This window comes from Rhinatrema bivittatum, chromosome 1 (genome assembly GCF_901001135.1).
Source record: "Rhinatrema bivittatum chromosome 1, aRhiBiv1.1, whole genome shotgun sequence".
NCBI lineage: Eukaryota > Metazoa > Chordata > Amphibia > Gymnophiona > Rhinatrematidae > Rhinatrema > Rhinatrema bivittatum.
Genome location: NC_042615.1, coordinates 532,893,421 through 532,914,413, shown reverse-complemented (window position 1 = coordinate 532,914,413; position 20,993 = coordinate 532,893,421). Strand labels below are relative to the sequence as shown.

General features: G+C 45.4%; 1 protein-coding gene across 1 annotated transcript in view; it reads left to right on the top strand.

Annotated features, from left to right (window-relative positions):
• The first annotated feature begins 7,628 nt into the window (after positions 1-7,628).
• The window catches only part of PLGRKT (plasminogen receptor with a C-terminal lysine), a 117,048-nt gene continuing 103,683 nt past the window's right edge, over positions 7,629-20,993 (top strand). Inside the window, exons 1-3 of the mRNA XM_029613699.1 lie at positions 7,629-7,758; positions 9,992-10,063; positions 15,403-15,489. Coding sequence (XP_029469559.1) covers positions 15,409-15,489 — 81 coding nt within the window. The 5' untranslated portion in view covers positions 7,629-7,758; positions 9,992-10,063; positions 15,403-15,408. The remainder of the gene's footprint in view (positions 7,759-9,991; positions 10,064-15,402; positions 15,490-20,993) is intronic.

Below are 20,993 nucleotides of genomic sequence, written 5' to 3'. Positions count from 1 at the left end.
CTCCAGCTGCTTCTGGGCCCTGGCAGGGAACCCCCCTTCCCCCAGATTCCCTTGTGGGGCTGGTTCTTAAGGAGGACTGGTCCATGTAACTGTGGCCAATCCTTTAAGGTTTTCTGAGGGAGTATGCTACAACTTCAGAAATGTTGTCTTTACTTTTTTCTGTTGATGGCCACCTCTAGAGGTGGTGGGGGGAGGGGAAGGGAGGAGATCTTTCAAGATGGACAGCCCATAAGTTTCCTGACTCTCCCAGGGAAAGTTAGCCATAATTTCTGAATTGTGGCTGACTTTCAGGAAAATAATACAGCTTGCGTTTTTTTAAGGCAATCCGCGCTATTTTATTAGTATAAAATGTACTAATGATGAGCTGCTTTGCATGCATTTGCAAAGCATGCCCATGCATAGCAGCTTATTACCATAGCAGTGTTATTCAGGGTTAAATAAAGCACAGGATTTAAAATACCATGCATTCAGGGCCGGTGCAACCTATTAGGCGAACTAGGCGATCGCCTATGGCGTCGACCATTAGGGGGTGCCGAAGAGCAGCCATTTGGTGCCACGAGCGGAACCTATCCTGCTCGCATCAAAGAGGAGTAGAGATTCGGCAGCTGCGAATGAGGTAGGAGTTGGGGGCCGTGACTGGGGGCGGGGGGAGGGAGTGGACGCAAGGCAGAAGGTTCCTAGGGTGCCTAATGCCCTTGCACTGGCCCTGCATGTATTATTGCTATGTTGGGTGTTTTAACATATGATAAACTGCATTCAGCACACAGTAGGTGGAGTTTAACATGCATTAAAACTCCTAGTACAGCTTAGTAAATGACCCCATTACATTGTAAATAAATATAGAGCTTTCCAGACCAGACAGTTCCCTTCACCAAATGCCAGGCTGTTTTCAGGGTGGTCCAGTCAAAAATGAGTTCCAGTAGCCCAAAAGGGCTACTGGAACTCCACACAAAAGAGGTAAAGAATGTGTTACAAAAAAATTTTAAAAAAGAAAATCATTCATAAAATTATGTGCAGCAAAAATTGTTACAAATTATTAGTACTGAAGGCAGAGTAGTTACAGATAAAAGAAACAAGAGGTAAAGAAGTCATGGCTGGATTTAGGAATAGGAAACATAGGCATGCACCTTGCTGTCTGCTCTTTTGGGGACCCCACCAACGCTCCTCTGCCTATGACCACCATAACCTTACATCCTGCCCGGAAGAAACCAAAGTTGCTACAAGTTGTCGGTCTTAAATGGCTGCTGAAGGCAGAGCTGCAAGAATACAAGGGTGTCTCAGACAGGGAGAATGACTTTAAAACACGTGTGCACATGCCCTTATATGGATATATATGGGTGTCTGTAAAACTGTTCTGGTATTTTATAATCTGTGCATATATGATGTATGCAGGTTATAAAATATGCATAAAATGTACCCAGGAACATGCACATGCATGTAAAAAGTGCACCAATACATTTTCCCACTTATCTGGATAAATTCTGAGTTATCCGGCTAAACAGCAGCAGCAAAGTCACTGTCTGACTTAGACGGATAAGTAGCATTTTAAGACTTATCCAGATGTATAACAGCTTTGCTACTACTTAGCCAGATAAATCAGTATTCAGATAAACGTCGCAACTTAGCTGGGTAACTCAGAATTTATCCGGTTAAATACAGCAAAGCTGCTATTTAGCCAGATAAGAAGGGGTTTAGCCAAATAAATGTACGCAACTGGTATTCCTGCGTATTTTTACTTCAAATCTATTCATGTATCACTTTAATATTAAATGTGCATACATTATATGTATTTAACACCGAGCCTCCCCAGTAAGTCAGTTTTTACACGTGTAAGTCGGGTGATGTTCTAACTTGGGTGTGCCAATGAAATTACAAGTTTTACCAATTAGTCTAATCAGTTCGCCCAGTCCATCTGCAAGACACTGAAACTCTCCCGGCTCTTCAGCATGAAGTTCCCCATTTCACACAGACCATCCACTCAGTCGGTATTTCACTTTGAAGATGTTTATGATCACTTACTCCAGATATTGGGCAGGAGTAAATATACATGAGTAAGCTGCCAAATTTACACATGAAAACAACAAAGTAGCAACTTTGCTTGCATAAATGTTGGTCCTGCCCCAGATTGCCCCTGGCCCACCCCTTATTTTACACATGCAAATTTGAGATTTCTAAAATAGAATATACCCATGTATATGATATTTTACATGCGTAAGTGCTAATTTTTACGTGCACAACTTTTGAAAATTCACCTTTGAGTGAGCAGGGCACATTCACTTCAACTTCTGTGAAAGAAATATCTATGGATGACAGTTTGTTCAGCTGTGACATACAAAATTAGTTTCTTTTTCATGCAGCTATATATTTTTTGCACTTTTAATAATTTTTAAGTGTTGTTTCTGCATGAAAATGCCTTATGAGTTGGTCATGTCTCTATCTCTGACCCCCCCTCCCCCTTCAGTGCAATACTGGTTTGTAACACTTGGGGGTACTGTGCCAGCAAAGACAACTAAGGCTGCTGGGCCTTTGGAGTAGTCACTCGGACACAGACCTCTGCATGATCTGAGCAAGCAGGCACTAGAGGGTGCTGTGGCTGTGGAAAGGCAGTGCCAGCAACTGGAGCCATGGAACCAGCGCTCTGCCACATGCATTGTGTGGGCTGCAGACACTTACCACTGGACAACGCTGTGGCATGCAGCAGCGGTAACTGCAGCCATAGTCGGCCACATGGAAATGGCTGCCTGGGAAATGTGACAGGTGCGAAAGGGAGAGGACACTGCCAGTATTTGGAACAAGATGGCATGGGGGAAAAGATTGCTGCTTTCATCTGTATGCGCCCCCCCCCCCCCCCCCCCAGGTATTTAGCCTTTCTAACTTGTTTTGTGTGTGAACAATTTAATTAGATTAATTCCAACTATTTATTTATTTATTTATTTAAGGTTTTTATATACCAGCAATCATGAGGACATATCTTGCTGGTTTACATGAAACTGGGTGCATTAAATACATCAAACTAAAACTGTGGTGATCGAAGGAAACAGTTACAATTAACAAGGGTCACAGAACTTGGAGAAGAAGGAAGAGATAGGAAAGAATAACTGGTTAGACAAAATACAAATTAAATTAATTAAATACTATGTACAAATGGTATTGTTAATGGTTGAATGTTTTGGGGAGTCCTTGGATTGAGTCCTTGGATTGTGTCATTAGATTGTGTCTGGGAAAGCTTGCTTGAATAACCAAGTCTTAAGTCCTTTCCTAAAAGTTAGGAGGCATGGTTCTAGTCTGAGATCTGTAGGAATGGAATTCCATAGAGAAGGGCCAGCTGTGGAGGTGGCCCGATTTCTGAGGGTAATGTGTCTGGTCGTTTTCGTGGGAGGAACTTGGAGGGCGCCTCTGTAAACTTCTCTGGTAGGTCTTGTCGAATTGTATGCTTGGAGGGGGATTTGAAGATCGAGGGAGATGCGTTGATGTATAGTTTTGAAGATGACACACATGGCTTTATACATGATACGGAAGTATACGGGTAGCCAATGTAGCTCTTTCAGGATGGGAGTTATGTGGTCTCTCTTTTTTGCGCCTGTTAGTAGTCGGGCTGCTGAATTTTGAACCATCTGTAATGGTTTGGAATAGGATGAGGGCAGACCTAGCAATAGGGAATTGCAATAGTCTAATTTTGAGAAGATGACTTTAAGATGAAGAATTTAAGCATTAATTTGAGCCCCTATGTAACCCTTGCTTGGGGGTTCCAATTCCAAGGGCACGCAAACATTTATTTCTTCAGGGCTGCTCCGGCTAGCAATTTACATCCCAAGCTCAAACTCTCCAATCCCAGCATGGACTCTTTTTATGGAGGGAAGCTCTCGCTTATGGCCCAGAAGGTGGTGTCTTGCTTTCAGTGTGTAGTCTGTAGGTGCATCCCATGGGACAAATCAGATAGGACCAGGCTCTGTGTGTTAAAGTTTACTGATTTGATAATAAATACATTAAAGTCCATTTGTCCATAATATTGAAGTTACATCTGTCTGCTAGTACATATGTGCATTTCTCTGTAGGTAGGTGTCCTTTTATTTCAGACCTTGGGGTAGAGCTCCCAGGGTGATTTTAAGTGCACAAGCTCACCCAGCGGCTTACCGGGAATCCTACTGGAGGGGTCCCCAACTTCTTAGCAATTACAGTCTATAAAAGGTGGGCTGAGTGGTGGTATATTACATCATAGAACACACACTTATAATCTTGTAAACGCAAAACTCAAGTTTACTAAATATAATAAAAATATGGTATAAAATCAGCAAAGAGAAACAATATCAAAGTGAATATCAGTAATAAGCACAGAGCATCACAATAAGCATTACATAGATTAATCAAGGAAAATAAAACTTTAACATTAGTAATAACAATGTTATTACTAATGTAAATACCTATACCTAATGTTATTCTCTCCCTTTTCTTCTCTCCTCCCAGTTCTTTTACCTTGTTATTTGTAACTGCTTCCTTCTACACAAATAGGTTATTGAATTGTTCACTGTACACCCCTGTTATATGTAAACCGGCATGATGTGTTTGCAACATGAATGCCGGTATATAAAAATTTTAAATAAATAAATAAATAAATAAATAAATTTATTGCAATAATAAAGACAGAAATAAAGAAGAGAGTCTATACAAGAAATGCTTTCCTTTCTATGAGATAGTATCTTCTAAAAAAGCGAAAGGCTAGACAACTTCGGGAATTCCACAAACCAGCTTCTCACTCTTTGCCCATGGGCCATTCAAAGAACCCTGCCCAGTGCAATTCCTTAAATTCTTATTTTCTCTGGCTTTAATCCACCGAATGCAAGTGTTAGATGTTCTGACTTACACTCATAACTCTGACAATAGCCATCTGTAGCTTGTTAAGCTATGGCTAATTAAAACTCACAGTTACAATAAGATTTATGGCCCGGCTATAGCTTTAAGGATGCATCCTGTGCCAGGCTCTTAATACTAACCTCCACCAGCCTCTCTCTTAGAAAAACAAATGTATTCCTGGCTTATCTTTTAGCTCATTACTACCATGCAGTCTCAAAAGTAAAACAAAAGATAACATGCTACAGTTTCAGGCCTCAATGACCCTTATGCTAAGCTATGTACAATATACACATATTGATCTACATTTATCAATTATCATATTTGATGCATTATCAACCCTACCTTTGCATAGTCTTCCAGGAATCTAATTAACTAACTGCCTAATACAGTTCCCAAGTTCACAGCAATTATGGTCCTACCTTAATCCATCTCCTTCCTGGATACCAATCCTGTCCTGGTCCCATGAGTGGAGAACTAATTGGGGTCTCCCAATTTTGTTCCTTCATTCTTCTTACTGGAGACTTCTCTTAGGGAAAAGTCAAAATGGGATCAGGCTACCTCAGCACTGTGGGGAAGAGGGATCCAAAAACCTTCCCACACAGTGTGTCCAAAAAATACTTCTAAAGTTAAAGTTGGATAAACCCTCAGTCATAACTGTCTCTTGCAGCAGAATCCGTCACAGGTGCTTGCCCACCTAGGGTTTAAAGTGGACTCAAAGGACTTCTCTTCCACATGGAGAAGTCCATTCACCGCTATTAATCAAGTTGATTTAGGGAATAGCCACTCTATTACTGGCATCAATAGCACGGAATCTACTTTATGTTTGAGTACTTGCCAGGTACTTGTAACCTGGATTGGCCACTGTTGGAAACAGATGCTGGGCTTGATGGACCCTCATTGTGACCCAATATGGCAAATTATGTGCTCTGGGTGAGAGCTCTTTCACCCCAAAAGGGAATCAGGCATAAAAATCTATTTCTTCTGTGAAAGAAGGACCCTCTGGCAGGGAGTGCACAGTGAGGTATCACTTCTAACTGAAACTCCTTCTGGATGATGCTGGGAGACCTCACCAGAGTATAAAACTTAAACACCCTTACTGTTCCAAGGCTTCCTAAAACTGATCCCATGGAATTCTAAAACTGCTGGGCTAAATAGGGTTGAGGCATCCAACCATAGACCTCCAGGTGGAGGTCAGCAACAGGAAGAGATGGATCTTCATATTAACTTACGGGCCGATTCAGTAAAGTCCGTGGGGGTGCGCGCACAGGCCACTCGCCTGTGCGCGCGATTCAGTATTTAAATGAGGCCCGGCTGTAGAAACAGGCAAAAGGAGGCACTAGGGACACTAGCGCGTCCCTAGCACCTCCTTTTGGCCCGGAGCGGCAGCTGTCAGCAGGTTTGACAGCCGACGCTCAATTTTGCCGGCGTCGGTTCTCGAGCCCGCTGACAGCCACGGGCTCGGAAACTGGACGCTGACAAAATTGAGCGTCCGGTTTTCGATCCGACAGCTGCGGGCCGACTTCAATTTTTTTTTTTTTTTTTTACCCTTCGGGACCTCCGACTTAATATCGTCATGATATTAAGTCAGAGGGTGCACAGAAAAGCACTTTTTACTGCTTTTCTGTGCACTTTCCCGGTGCCCGAAGAAATTAAGGTAGGCGCTAATTTCTGAAAGCAAAATGTGCGGCTTGGCTGCACATTTTGCTTTCTGAATTGTGTGGGAATACATAATAGGGCCCTCAGGTTCGGTGGGTTGGACGCACATTTTCAGCCCCTTACTGAATAAGGGGGTAAGGAAAAACGCACGTCCAATGGCGGGTTAACAGTCGGAGTGCACTGTACTGTATCGGCCCGTTAGCTCTTCGCATAGGTAATTAGGCAAATTGCAAAAAACTGTATATTAGCATAAAACACGCCCCTTTTGCTATGGCATGCGATACTTATCGCATTTTGATAAATCCAGGCCATACTTTGGAAAGTGAAACTGATGGCCAAGAAGGGTCGGTCCAGGCGAGTACTGTCGCTGACACAGCACCCTCCGGCGGGGACATTTCTAGACAAAGTGGTGGATCGGCTCATGCGATGTGAAAGCAAATCACTGCCTGCTACCGCTGCTACTGGAAGTGCAGCTCGGGCCAACACCGGGCGGGGATAGGGGAGCAGCGAAAATCACCTGGCAGAAAGGAGGACGAGGAGGAGCGTGGGAGGGAAGAAGGGAGAAGAGTCTCTTCGGCCTGAAGAACCAGGCTGCTGCTGCTGGTGGATCCAGGGCAGGAGACAGAGTGAGGGCGTGAGACTGTGTGCGGTAATGCGTGCGTGAGAACCAGAGTGCGGGTGTATGAGACAGGACAAATAGCACCCACACCGCTAATCGATCACAATCTCAGGTCACTTGACAACAAGAGTTTCCAGTGGGTTGTAGCCTTACATTTTCAGCAGTCCCAGCTGCTGATATAGCCAATGCTCCAGCAAAATCGTGCCAAGGTTTCATTATTGCTTTCCCGATCCATAGAGAAAGCACTGCGGGTGCCCTGTTAATCCACTTGAATGCACGGAAACAAAGGTCAACAAAAAAATATACAAGGTGATACAGTAACTCCCGAGAGCCAGTCAAGGATGGGTACTAAACTAATCCGACGAAAAGATATTTTTTGTTGACCTTTATTTCCGTGCCGATCCTTGCGGGAAAACGACTGCGTCCAAAGATTCAGGAGCCGAAGGGTCGGCGCCCTCTGGCACTTCCTCCACGTGCTCTCCGCGCGGCGGGCGGGGCTGCTGGAGGGCGGGGGGCGATGTCCGGGAGCCCGGGCCAGCCCAGCGCAGCACCGGGGGTTTCCGCTTCCGTGGAGGTGCCGCGAAACTCGGATTAAAGTCCCACCTGCTGCCGCTGCTCCTCTCTCCCCGCAGGTGAGAGGCCGGATATGGGGCGGCTCTTGCAAGCTGCCGGGGGGGGCCCCCCCGGTGTAAGTCCAGGGGGGGGGGGTGAGCTCGCCTCCCCTCCCCTCCCACGGCCTCTGCACGGTGCCCTGGGCGGTCCTGCTGCTCCCACTGCACGCGTACCGAGCAGCATTGGGGGAGGGGAGGGGAGGGGAGGAGGCCGCCGGGCGTGACTTTGTGGTCGCTTTCCAGAAACGGAATCTCTTGGCGGGCTCGGCCCCCCTTTAACAGACCGAGTTATTGGGCCAGGGGGGGGGGTATTCTGCTCCCAGCGCCGTGGAGTCTGGGATCTGTTGTAGTCCTGCGTCCTGTCACTCATGCGTACACGGACCTCATTCATAAAATACTATGCTGCTGGGTTAGGCTTTTCCTTAACTAATGTAGAACATTACCCAGTGGCGCTGTCTGTAGTGATAATGCAGTAGCCTGAGGTTTAAAGTGCACGGTTTTCTGTGACGTCCCATTGTACTACCCTAAAGAGGCCCTAGTTTGTAATTAGTGAATTCGCTTCACTTTGCTTTTGATGCAAGAATATTTGTTCTTTAAAGGTTTCTTGTAAGAAACGATCTGCCTTGGGTTATGAAAGGAAAAGGGATATTTCAGCCTTTCTATATGTTGAGTAAGATAGGTAAAGATCACAGGGCACACATACATTTACTTCCCTGGTGCATGTCATAGGATAGACGGTGATTGATTTGTGGCTTTGCCTTCACTTCTTTGCCACTAGGATCCATTCCACTTACACCGTGCCTTTCTGAATTATGTAACTTTGCTTTTTTGTAACATGACATTGTTTTGTATGCTGCTGTTGCCACCAGAAGGTGACTCAAGCCTGTTTTTACAGGCTTGAGTCACCTAAAAATACATCAGTGTAAAAAAATCTAAAAATACATCAGTGTAAAAAAATCTGTCTTGGTCTTCCTGACCAATCCGAAGAAATTCCATATAAACATTTTGAATTCTCAGAGCTGATTTGGAGAATTTGCAGGGTTCAAAATTAACCATAAGTCTGAGGTTTTAGATGTCCAAGGAAACCTGAAAGATAATTGGGGAGGTAGTTTCCCATTATGTTGGGTAGAGGGGGAAATGAAATATGTAGGGATAAAAATTCCCACTGATATAAGGGAAAAATAAGATGTTAATGTCCAACCACTGTGTACAGTTCTGGTCACTCCATCTCAAAAATACGACCAAAATGATAAGAGGCATGGAACAGCTGCCCTATGAGCAAAGTCTAAAGAAGTTAGTGCTGTTTGGTTTGGAGAAGAGAGGACTGGGGGGATATGATAGTCTACAAATCATGAAAGGATTGAACAAGTTAAAGTAAATTGGTTATTTACTCCCTCAGATAATAGATGGAGTAGGGGGCACTCCATGAAGTTAGCAAGTAGCTCATTTAAAACAAATCAAAGAAAATTCTTTTGCACTCAGCACACAGTTAAGCTCTGGAATTCATTGCCAGAGGATGTGATTACAGCAGTTAGTGTAAATGGGTTTAAAAAAAGGTTTGGATAAGTTCCTAGAGGATAAATCCATAAACTGCTATGATGGTAATTAATAAGCAATAGTAGCTTGTTATCTATTTAATGTTTGGCTACTTGCCAGGTACCTGTGACCTGGATTGGCCACTGTTGGAAATAGGATACTGGGCTTGATGGTCTGACCCAGTATGGCATATCTTATGTTCTTGTGTTCTTAACATAATTACAAGACACACATTCTCCCTCGTTTTCTCATGTGTTCACATCCCTGCATCTTGCACCATCAAATTTCACTACCTTGTACGCTGTCCTCTCACTAATTCTCCTAAGATCAAAGTTAGGCTTGCCCCCACTAGAGTCCATCAACAAAGAATCTTACTCATCTACTTGCCATAAAGAAAATAATCTCTCCTCACTAACAGAGAAAAAGTTAGAAAACAGAGAAAGTCTACCAAATAGGAAAAAAGAATAGGTAACACTCTCCTTCCCCACTTAGACTCAGACACTTCTTTTAATCCATTTTAAGTAGCCTATTTATGTGTTTCTACCCTTTTGGCGATCCCAACTTTTGACCCCGGGAAGGGAGGGTGTGTGTGTGTGTCTGAAGTGCCAGGTCTAAGCTGTCATCTTGGAGCAATGAGATCATATTTCCCCTTGTTTTTATAATGTGGGAATTAAAGTGTTAATTTTAAAACAATATTTTTCTTTTTTTTTATTTTCAGCTTGGGAAGAACTAAGAGAGAACATACGACGGGGGGTGACCTAGTACATGTTGAACAGCTGAAGAAATAAAGGTAAATAAATAAATGAACCAAACATTGCATACAGTCATCTTTACCCTCTCCCCAAAATAAGTAAGAAGGTGCAGATATTGATTACTTTCTAGAAGCCACTGCTAGTGCTGCAGTGCTAACACTGAGGGCAGGCTCTACTTAAGGACTGCATTTGTACAATTTGCAGAAAGTTGATTGAAATCCATTGTTGCTCCCACCTCGTACTGGGAATCACTGAACCTGCTGAGTGAGAGCCATGCTATCTTGGAATGAGTGAATGACTTTAGAAGTGTGAATACTCCAGAACTTAACTGATTCCCAGTGAAACATCACTATAGCCTTCTCGGAGCCGCCAGCTTCTTTGGAAAAAGTAGTGTGGTTGGGTACTGCTGCTCAGAGCCTTGTAAACTGAAAGAATGTTGCTTAGTCCACAGAAGCAGAAGTGTTGGCTTGTTTTTCTGGTTTTTATTTCATATCTGACAAGCTATAGATTTTGAAGCTTTTCCTATTGGGCTATCCCCGCCACTGAGGATCCAAGGAAATCATGGTGTCACTGTGCTGATCATCTTCACACACATACAAATGAAGCTTTTCTTGCACTACCCACTTTGAGAGAGATTAGGATAATGGGTACAAGGAAGGCATCCCTTCCTTACAGGGTCTCAGATATTTGGAATAATCTTTTTTGCACAAGATAACCATTTTTTTTGAAAACTAAATAATGATCTATTATAGTAATCTGGTTGTTGAGATGTGTATTGCTAGTAATTAAGTATGGTGGTGCTGTGTTGTATTGAGTATAAGGGCACTTGAGTCGAGTATATTTTGTTGAATGTAAAGTTATTTGGTGATTTATTATGTACTTATGTATCTGTTTTTGTGTCATGTTTGCTTTTAAGGTATGTATGATTATTGTTTTTTTTTAATTGTTTGCATACGATTGTGGTTCTGCCTTTTGTATATTGTCCTTTTTGAGCATTGTTTTATGAGAAGGCGGGCTACAAAGTGAAATATAGTACATCCAAAGAATAAATAGTTGTACAAATCCTTAAAGGTAGAGATTTGCTTTAAAAAAAAAATAGAAAACAGAGAGGGTAAGAGATCTGAGGTGTGGCTGTAATAAAATGTGCATCTATCTTTTTTTTTTTGGGGGGGGGGGGGGGTCGGTTTTAAGTGTGAAAGTACAAGATACATCATCAGAGAGGGGGAGAAGAGAATTAAAAAGAGGAGTAGATATGTTGAGCACATTGAGCGTTTCAGCAGTTATAGTGGAGAATAAACTGGGTGGGCTATTTTTGGTTACCCTGTCTGAAGCGGCCTGCTTAATGTGCTGGAAATAGTAGCTGTTGCAATGTCTTTATCTCTGACCTGCGCCTTTGAGGGGAAACTCCTGCAGAATGAGTGTAAATGGCTCTCAGGACTCTGTGTGTTTTGTTTTTTTTTATGGCAACAGCTGAAACCTGTTGAAACCTTGTGAAGAAAGCGTTGCCGCTGTGATATACCACGTAGTATAAGCAAGAAAGCAGAAGAAAATACCTGTAGTTGAGTTATATTGATATAGGAACATGCCAAGCGTATATCACAATAAATCTGTTGCCTTCCTGCCTCATGTAATGCTCCTGGTTTTCAGGCTCTCTGCAACAAGTATGCATGAGAGAGATTCATTGTAGCTGTCGCCTATTGGGAGGGCCTAGAGTGTTGGGATTGAGAACCACTGGATTAAAGCAACAATGCTTCGTAAAATCCTCAACATTTGTTTCTAAGATCTGTTACTCCCTTTGTATTAAATATCCTTTTTAGCTTCTTCCAAAATGTATTGTGCCTTTACATTTTCCCCTTTTCCTGTCTTTGGCAGGCCCCTCTTCTGCCATTCTTCCTGCTGCATTTGAACTTTAGATCAGGGGTTCCTACTGCTGAAACCTCAAGACCCTTCAGCCAGCATATGTCATGAATATTCAGCAGAATTATCTGCGTACATTTCATCTAAGAACTCGTTTAAGTTGTCTTGTAAACCAGACCTGGTTTGTGGCCTTTGAGAACTAGCGTTGAGATGGTCTGCTTTAGGTTAGATGTGATACCAGCTTGATTTTCTGGTGATGTTCAGTACAGAACGTTCCCAGCTTTTCTTAATTTATAATAAGGAGAATCCCTAAGCAGAAGTGAGTTTAAAAAAATTAACATTTACTTCTCCTGAGGAATTGTGTGGAAACCGGAAATAAAAGGTATAGATTATTTTTTCGGTCTTCTGACTGAATTACTTAAAATGTGCTTGAGAGTACTTATTTATTTCTAAAACTTCTATACCACGTAATCTGTTCAAACAATAAAAGCAGTTTGCAATGGATCACATACATAGTTAAAACCAACAGAAAACAATCCATAAAACAAAAATAAAACTACAAACATGAAAACAAAATATAAAATATAAAACATGATGTTAACAGTACTGTTAAAAGTTGTTTAAATATTAATAATCTGAATTTGTAGGTGTCTAGTTGATACAGTGTTGATCCTAGCTAGGGCTCTGATAACATGCTTTAAAAAAAAAAACCTGACAAATTTTAATGTATGCAGAAGGCAATTTTCAAAAGCCATTTATACGACTTGTATTTTTACCTTTTGTGAACTGCCTAGAATGTATTTTCATGTAGGTGGTATAAAAGAAACTGTAAATAAATACAGGAGGCAGTCCTGGGAGGTGGAGATAGGGCGAGGAGTGCAACAGCGCAATAAATATTTGCATTTTCAGAACTGTGTGTGTTACGAAGGGGAAAGAATATCAGTACCAAAAGCAGGTGCCAATGTCTGCGGGCTCTTTTCCCTGGGAAACTTTCAAAGGGGAAGTGTGTGTATGTACATTTCCCTTTTGAGAGTTGGGGAGATAAAGATAGTTGCAGACTTTGCAGGTACTCATTTACAGGCCGATACAATAAGGACGTGTAAGAAAGAGTGCGGCAGTGCCGGGCGCACCCTCGTTTGCCGCGCGCACAATTTGGTTCACATACCGCTCGATACAGTATTCAAATGAGACGCAAATGCAAGCGGTGTCCAAAGCGCGTCCATGAAGCGGTAGGCATACGCAATCCAATTTACTGTATAGAGCGGTAGACAGCGCTTATACAGTATCCTGGGTGCGCTGGTACCTGCCATTTCAAATGTCATTCCACCAGGAAAGTGGATGGTTCTCCTGCAGACCCGCTGCCTTGAGTGCCCGGCTGGATGTCCAAGCCGGATGTCCGAGGTCACAGCTTGGACGTCCAGCCTGGGCGCTCAAGGCAGGGGGAAGGCCCATGAACGTCTGTCGGCACTGAAGCAAGTACCACACACTAGTTACTCACCAAAATACTCTTTCTTCATGTGCAGCGCCAGCGCCTTCTCCAGTTCCAGGGACTGGCCGCACAGGCTGGAGCGTGGACTGGCCTGCGGCGGGCCGGCGCTGTCAACCTCAGGGTCACCCGGGGCCCTGTAGCGCGAGTCCGAGTAGCTGGAGCAAGGGCCGATGTGCCGCTGGTCGAAGCCCATGCCGATGCCGCTGTACCGGTTGCTGCTGGGCTTGCTGCCGCTGTCGTAGCCGGTCAGGGCGTGGCGTGCGTTCATGCATCTTCCCGCTGCCTTGAGCGCCTGCCTGGACATCCAAGTTGGGCGCTCAAGGCAGCGGGAAGGCGCATGAATGCATGCCGTGACCTGAGCGTCCGGCTGGACGTCCGAGGTCTCGGCATAGGGTGTGTAGGGATAGGGCCTGATACAGGAGCTCGTGCCCACTGCAAGTCAGTGGCGACAAGGAGCCCAGACCCACGAGAAGGCCAGAGGAGCCCCCGGAAACGGTGTCCGTTCTTCCCTACGGAACCGAAATACTCTGAGGTTAAGCACGGTGGTGCCAGGTTGGGTTACTTTTTTCCCCCTTGTGCGACAAGAATTTTTTTCTGTGGATTGAGTTGGTTTGGGACTGGGCGGCTAAGTTCACCACACTAACGCCAGGGTCAGGGTAAGCGGTAAATTTGCAGGTTAAAGACGCGGCAAAATAGCTGGTTAAAAAGGCGATAATCTGGGCGCACGTTACTGTATGGGAGGGAACAGCTAATCCGATCGTTAACATATCCTATACATACGGTGGGCGGAAAGGGATACGCGTCTATTTCAGTAAGCGGTAAGGTCGCGTAAAACCGGATACTGAATCGCGGGTTAGACATACGCGTCCAAAATGTGCGTTCAAAGGGGGTTAAAAACAGGGTAACCGCGGCCGTGCTGTACTGTATCGGCCTGTTAGTTTTGAACATTGCCTCCCCCACAGTGACTTATTGGGAGAAGTCGTTTTGGTCTGCCTTATAGCATGCTTCAAGTTGCTTTATTGTCCAGCTATTGTTCCAGTACTGTATAGTTTCTTTATCCATTAAACAACGGCTTCCTGTTTACTTAATTCTGTTTATAGCACCCTCTTTTCATGTCTGGCCTTGGAATGACTCCATGGTAATACAAAAAGCGATACTAAAAAGTCCAGCAAGAGCAAGTCCTCAGACGGTAATGTCTAGTGAGAATTGTTGCGTTACTGGCCGAAACCGCCTGCCTCCCACTCCATCCATTTTTCCCTCTTCCCTGTCACTACCACCACATGTGCGGCTGGTTTCCTCTGCTGCCAGGCCTAAGGTTGCGTCGTCCTGCCTCACTGCATGGCCAGTGTCTAATACTGTCACTACGGTCCCTGGGTGTCACCACTGTGGCCCTGGCGTCCTTTAGTGCTTTCTGCTTAGCAGCAGTCAGATTCGCCAATGCGGGCCCAGCACATTGTTGTTTTTCAGGATGTATTTCGTGTACTCTCCCCGGCGAGTCATGCGCCGCAGCCCTGCAGAACCCAACGCTGCATGTGACAGACACTTGGTATTTTTTATATCAGCTGCCCCAACATGCTTGGTTTTAAGGCTATTCACAAGGAATGTATTTGAGGCACATTTGCATACATTGGAGACCCACAGTATGCAAATACACCTCATGCATATTCCTTGTGGATATACTGAAAAGCAAGTCTGTGAGGCGGCTGGAGCCGTGCTGGAAAAGTCATTTTTAATGTGAACTTTGTACTTCCAGCTGATTGCTTATAGCTTACCATGGTCTTGCAGTAATTGCTGTCTTACGTAGATACCTGTTAGTCCATTTTATCAAAATATTTTAACAACGGACCCTCGAGACTCTATTTGTTAGGCTATCAATAGGGCCACAAGCAAATGAGACACTTTCATCAATCCCACGCTCTCAGAAAAGAAACCAAATCATCTGGCATTAATGTCCCTCGTCTAGCCTTTGACAAATTTAGGATAAGATGCATCTGGCAGAACACATCATACTAAATATTACTTTTGTTTTAGGTTAAAATGGGGTTCCTGCTCTCCAGGCCTATGAACGAGAACATGAAGAAGCAGCAGGAGTTCATGCTGATGAGCTCGCGACTTCAGGTGCCTTATTTATTTATTTATTTTCCCCCATTCTTTGTAAGGTTTCTCTGCATTGGCTTTGGAAGATACAATGAGTAAAGGCTAAATGCAAAATAACGCACGTGTCGCATCATTACAGTGATGTACACATCCGATGAAATCACGTTTACAGGCCCGGGCAGCATCCCCCCCTCCCTGGGAAATGTATTTCTCTTCCACAGCAATATCTTACACCAGGAACCCACTGATTAATATGCAAGGTAAACCAGTAAAACGGACTGAAATCAATTGTATACAGCACAGGAAAGCGGTGATGTGCCCAGTAAGCAAGGGGGCAAAAAAAGAAACGTTTACCTCCTTGCTGCTGTGCATGGCACGAGTGTTACAGGAATTAGGGACAGGAACCCTGTAACGGATGGGATAATCTTTCTACCCCAGCGTGGCCTTATTTATTTATTTATTTATAGTTTTTTTATTTATCTAAATTAACAAACCATGCAAAAAGGCATAAAAAAAAAAAACGATCACAGATCTCAAATCAATACAAGCAAAAACTTATGGAAATGCAAATGATTCAAGTCCTCGTAATTAAGAGGGAATGTTCTAGAAAGAAGACAAGAAACATAAAACAAAACGGGAGCGTTAAATTAATGTGGGCTGTCTGCACAATAATCCAGTATAGCAATATCAATTCGCCTGGCACTTATCTCTCAGGAAATTTTCCAGATGGAGAGGGTCAGCAAAAATACATTTATTCTATGCTCACCCACATTTACATGGAAACGTTAAAGAAAAAAACAGCCCCTATTGAAGTGACCTCGTTCCTTTATTGAAGAAATTGCTTCCTATGCCTTCGTCTTTCCCGTGAGACATCTGGAAACAACTGGACCTTAAGCCCACAGAACAGCCATTCCTGCTTCCTGAAGTATCTCTTGGAGACTGTATCTTTCTCCTGACCTTTTACAGAAAGGGACCAACAAAGTGGCTCTAACTGGGATATCGTCAGTAGACGATTCCAGAAAGTGTGTCAGAGCAGGGCTTTCTTGTGTGAAAGTCCCTACCTCCTTCCAATTCCATTGCAGTGCTCCTAGATTTAGGAATAAAATAAATTTTAGAGAGCAATGGCATAGAATCCTCGGAGGCATCCAGTACGTCAATCAAATATTTCTTAAAGAATTCAACTGTGGGCAGAAGTCTAGATATAGGAAAATTAAGTCTCAAATCTTTCCCCCTTAATTGATTATCTATTGCTTCAATAGGGCAATGTAGAACCAAACTGTCCTTAAGATGAGCAGCATTAGCAGCCTGTAATGAGGTAACTTGTGATCGCAGGACCCCCCAATTCTACTCTCAGCATTATCTACTCGAATGTCAATCTCTTGAAATTTAACATTGGTATCCTGGTGATTAATTATTTGAATTGGATATAGTACGTTCTACCTTTGTAATTGCATGCCATGTATCCAAAAGAGAAACTGATTCAGGTTCATTAGTCAGTGTAATATGGGCAACCAGGACATCACTCGCTCTCATCCGCCCTTTTACATTTCCAAATATACAACAGACAACAGTTTGGGTTAACAGGGTCGCAGCTTTAATAAACGCCAGGGAGGCCCGAGCCCTACAAATAACCTTACAATTTCCAAGCAACAAAATTCCCTAACCATCCGCCTCTCCCCCAGCAAGACGGTCAACACCAACCATACGGCTCGTCCTTCCAGCCCTTACACAGAGTTCAGACCCCCGCCACCTCCCAGCAAGGAGCCAACCCAGTGGACCCCCACCACTAACCAGCAAGGAGCCAGGCCAGTGGACCCCTGCCGCCTCCCAGCAAGGAGCCCATACCCGACAACTGCCCCAGTTGTCAACAATTACCAAATTGTAGCAGGAATCAATCTTAGCAGATAACAAATATAAGCTGTAGCAGCTCGGGCCATCTGCCATAGACACTGGTATAAAATATCCCGTGACCCCCAAAGATACGGCCCTAGCTACCGAGGAAACAGTTCCTCCAAGGCCTCCTGAATCGAATTAAGGAACAGATCCATGCCGATGAACAAAAGATGAATCCCGTCCTTGCCGAACAGCCCCGTGACCTACCCCCATGACCAATCATACCGAATATGACGGCCCCCCAACAGCACCAGCCATGAGCCAATTTGCTGGTTAGCCTTGGCCCTACACCTGCGCCAGATCACCTTCTCTGATTCAACACAAGACAGTGGTAGGCAGCATTATAGACACCAGCATCAGGTCCTTCTGGACCATGCTGATGAACTATCGACCAGACATTTTTCCCCAATCATTGCCCCCCAGATGAATCACCAGCGCCTGCGGCTGACCAAATCGCTCCTGTCCCTGCTGCATGCAGGGAATCAACTTGTCCCACACCATCCCCCAATGCCCCAGCCAATACACCCGAACCCCCCTGCAGTGCAAGTCCAAGTGGGGCCCATAAGGTCACCCGCAGGCATGCCTATGAGCCCAATAGGTATATGAATGCAAGATTAAATAAAGTCCATTTTTTATACCGATTCAACTACTTGTGTTTGTTGCCATCAATAATCCAAACGGACTTTTCAGCAGGTTCCACACCTGCAAAGAAACAAGAATTATGTACTGCTCAAAATTGCCAAGGCCCGGGACGGACATATCCCTCGTACGCATCGGACCGCCACCTACCAATCCTCCGGATCACACCCCCTGGCAACCCGGCAGACGCCGCCAAAGTCGCTGCCCCGATCTGAAAGGAGTGAGTCCCGAAGCGATGAACATCCAGACCAACAGCTGCTAACACCGAATGAAGGACCATCTCAAACTGGTCCTTTGTCAATGGACGCAGGTCCACGTGTACCAGAAATTGCGCAGACCCCGGCACTCGACACTGACAATACTGCACCGCATTAGCCACCGGAAAGAACGCAAACCAGGAACCACTTGCAGTACGACCGACAGCCCCTTGCCCTTTTGGTTGGTCTTGGACCGGGGAATGCATATTACTACCGACTTGCTAGTGACCGCCACATGCTTCGCCAGGATCCCGGGATATTCCACACTAGTAGCAGACCGGGCTACGAGTTCGCTAACCCTGAAGGCCCCCAAGAAAGCGAAAACAAACGCTGCCCGAAAAAGGACCATTTCATACTGCGATGAGCAAATACCTGGCAGAGAGTCCCATAACTGCAGCAAAATATCATGCGTGATTGGCAGGCGCTTGTGAACTCTCCACCCCGCCTCTTTGGCCCAACCAACCAACAGCTGTTGAACAATATACTGACCCATCAGAAAACCCCACCCGTGGGCCCGCATGAAGAAAGAAAACCCGGAAAGCTGCCTACTCACCATTGCCTTGGAACAACCCTCCAACCAGGCGTGCTCAAGAAAACGCAATAGCGAGATGTCCGAAACAAGACCCCCCCCCCCCTGCCCAACCCTCAGAAGACAAAAATGCCACCACTTTACGGGCACTGCCAACATAACTTGTCCACGTGGAGGGGGCTAATGAAGCCTGCAGCAGTTTCCAGGCTTCGGGGAACCAAATCTCCAAAGGAAAGACGACACCGAAGCTCCGCATGGGTCCGCCTCCGGGGCAAGCTCTTGAAACAACTCCCAATTGAAACGAAAAAGAGAGTCTGTCACGCCATTAGTGACACGCGGCACGTGACGGGCCCATATGGTCACATTTAACGTCATACAGTGCATTAACAGTTCCTGCAACAGTTCAGATACCAAAAGGCACTTCGCCTCCCTCTTATTGATAACCTTCACCACGCCCATGTTGTTGCACCAGAACATGATCTCTGGCCACGCAAACGAGGACCCCAGTTGTTCAGCGCCACCGCGATCAGAAACAATTCCAAAAACGTGATGTTTTTTGTGACACCAGATACCACCCATGCCTCTGGCCAACCAGCTGCGCACCATGATCCCTGAAAATAAGCTCCAAAACCCACTGATCCGGCCGCGTCAGTGAACAGATCCAAGTCGTGATTTGACAGGGGATCAGATTGCCAAAAACGCCAACCCATTAAAGTCGACTAAAAACTTGTGCCAGACGCGCAAATCCTCACGAAGCAGCGCATCACGCGAACCCGATGATGGCGCTTCCTATCGCCAGACATGGCACTTGACAACCTCCGTAAAAATACCCGACCCATAGGGATTACCCGGCGTGCAAAATTAAGGCTGCCCACCAATGATTGCAACTCCAGGAGGTACAGCTTGGACCAATACAACACCCTGCGCACCAAGTCTCGCAGCTGATCAACCTTGTCCGCAGGTAAGCACGACACCATTGCAACAGAATCTACCAGGATCCCCCAAAAAACCAACTTTGTACATGGTCCTTCCATCTTTCCAGTCGCCAGCGGGATCCCGAAATCACCGGAGACCTCCTGAAAACAGCGCAGAAGATTCTTGCAATCGCATGAGCCTGCCTTACTAGCGAACAAAAAATCATTCAGGTAATGCACAATGTTTGGCGACCCGGAAAGCCTCCCCACTACTCGGTGAAGAAAGGAACTGAATGCCTCAAAATAAGCGATTGAATAACCCATCGGCATACATTTATCAAAATAAAATGCCTGGTTGAAACAAAAACCCAGCAAGTGAAAGCTCTCTGGATGCACTGGCAACAGCCGAAACGTAGACTCTGTCAGCCTTGGCCATCAATGCGCCCGGACCACATCTCTCTTGACCATGCGCACCACTGAATCGAATGAGGCATACCTAACCACGCACAACTCTCTGGGAATGCAGTTGTTCACGGAGTCACCCTCCGGGAACGAAAGGTTATGGATCAACTGGTACTTCCCCACCTCCCAAGGCAATCTCGGCCTGCAACTTGTCCCCCACCAGACCCCGCCCCGAACATGGGATATGGAAACCTTCAGTAAAGCCCTGCGTCAACAGCGACGCAGCCCCTCCCACCGAGTAACTCTGCAACCATGGAAGCAGTGCTGCGATCCTGATGGGAGTGGGCCGCCCTACTAACCACCTCACTTACCCGGGGGCAGAGCTGGGTCCATCCCCCTGCCGCTTAACACACCGAGAGACTGGGTGGCCCGCTCCACACGCATGCCGAAATTTGCAGTCGGGGAATATGCTTGTGGATCTATTGAACCGCCAGCAGATGTCACTAACAACTGGCCCCAACTTGCCCGCACCACTCGCAGGGAACCCCTGCCGAGAAGGCCGATTGAGGCCGGCACCCTGAGACGCCCCGACCCGAAACCGCTCGCGTATGCCTTGGAGGCCATCTGTGTCAACCACAGTCCCACGTCCTGAGTGCCCCAAGACATGAACTTATTTTCCTCCATGCAGTCCTGAAAACGCTCGTCGTAGTTCAACCACGACCATCCCTCATACATCTTACTTGCAGCCAGAATCGCATCAGCGTACGACAACAAGGGACCATATTGGGTCTGGTCCCGATGCCCGATCACACTTGCTAAGCGCAAAAAGGACTACATCCAGTTATGAACGTTCTGCGCCACCTTCTTCTGAGTTCCAGGGAATCGATTGCT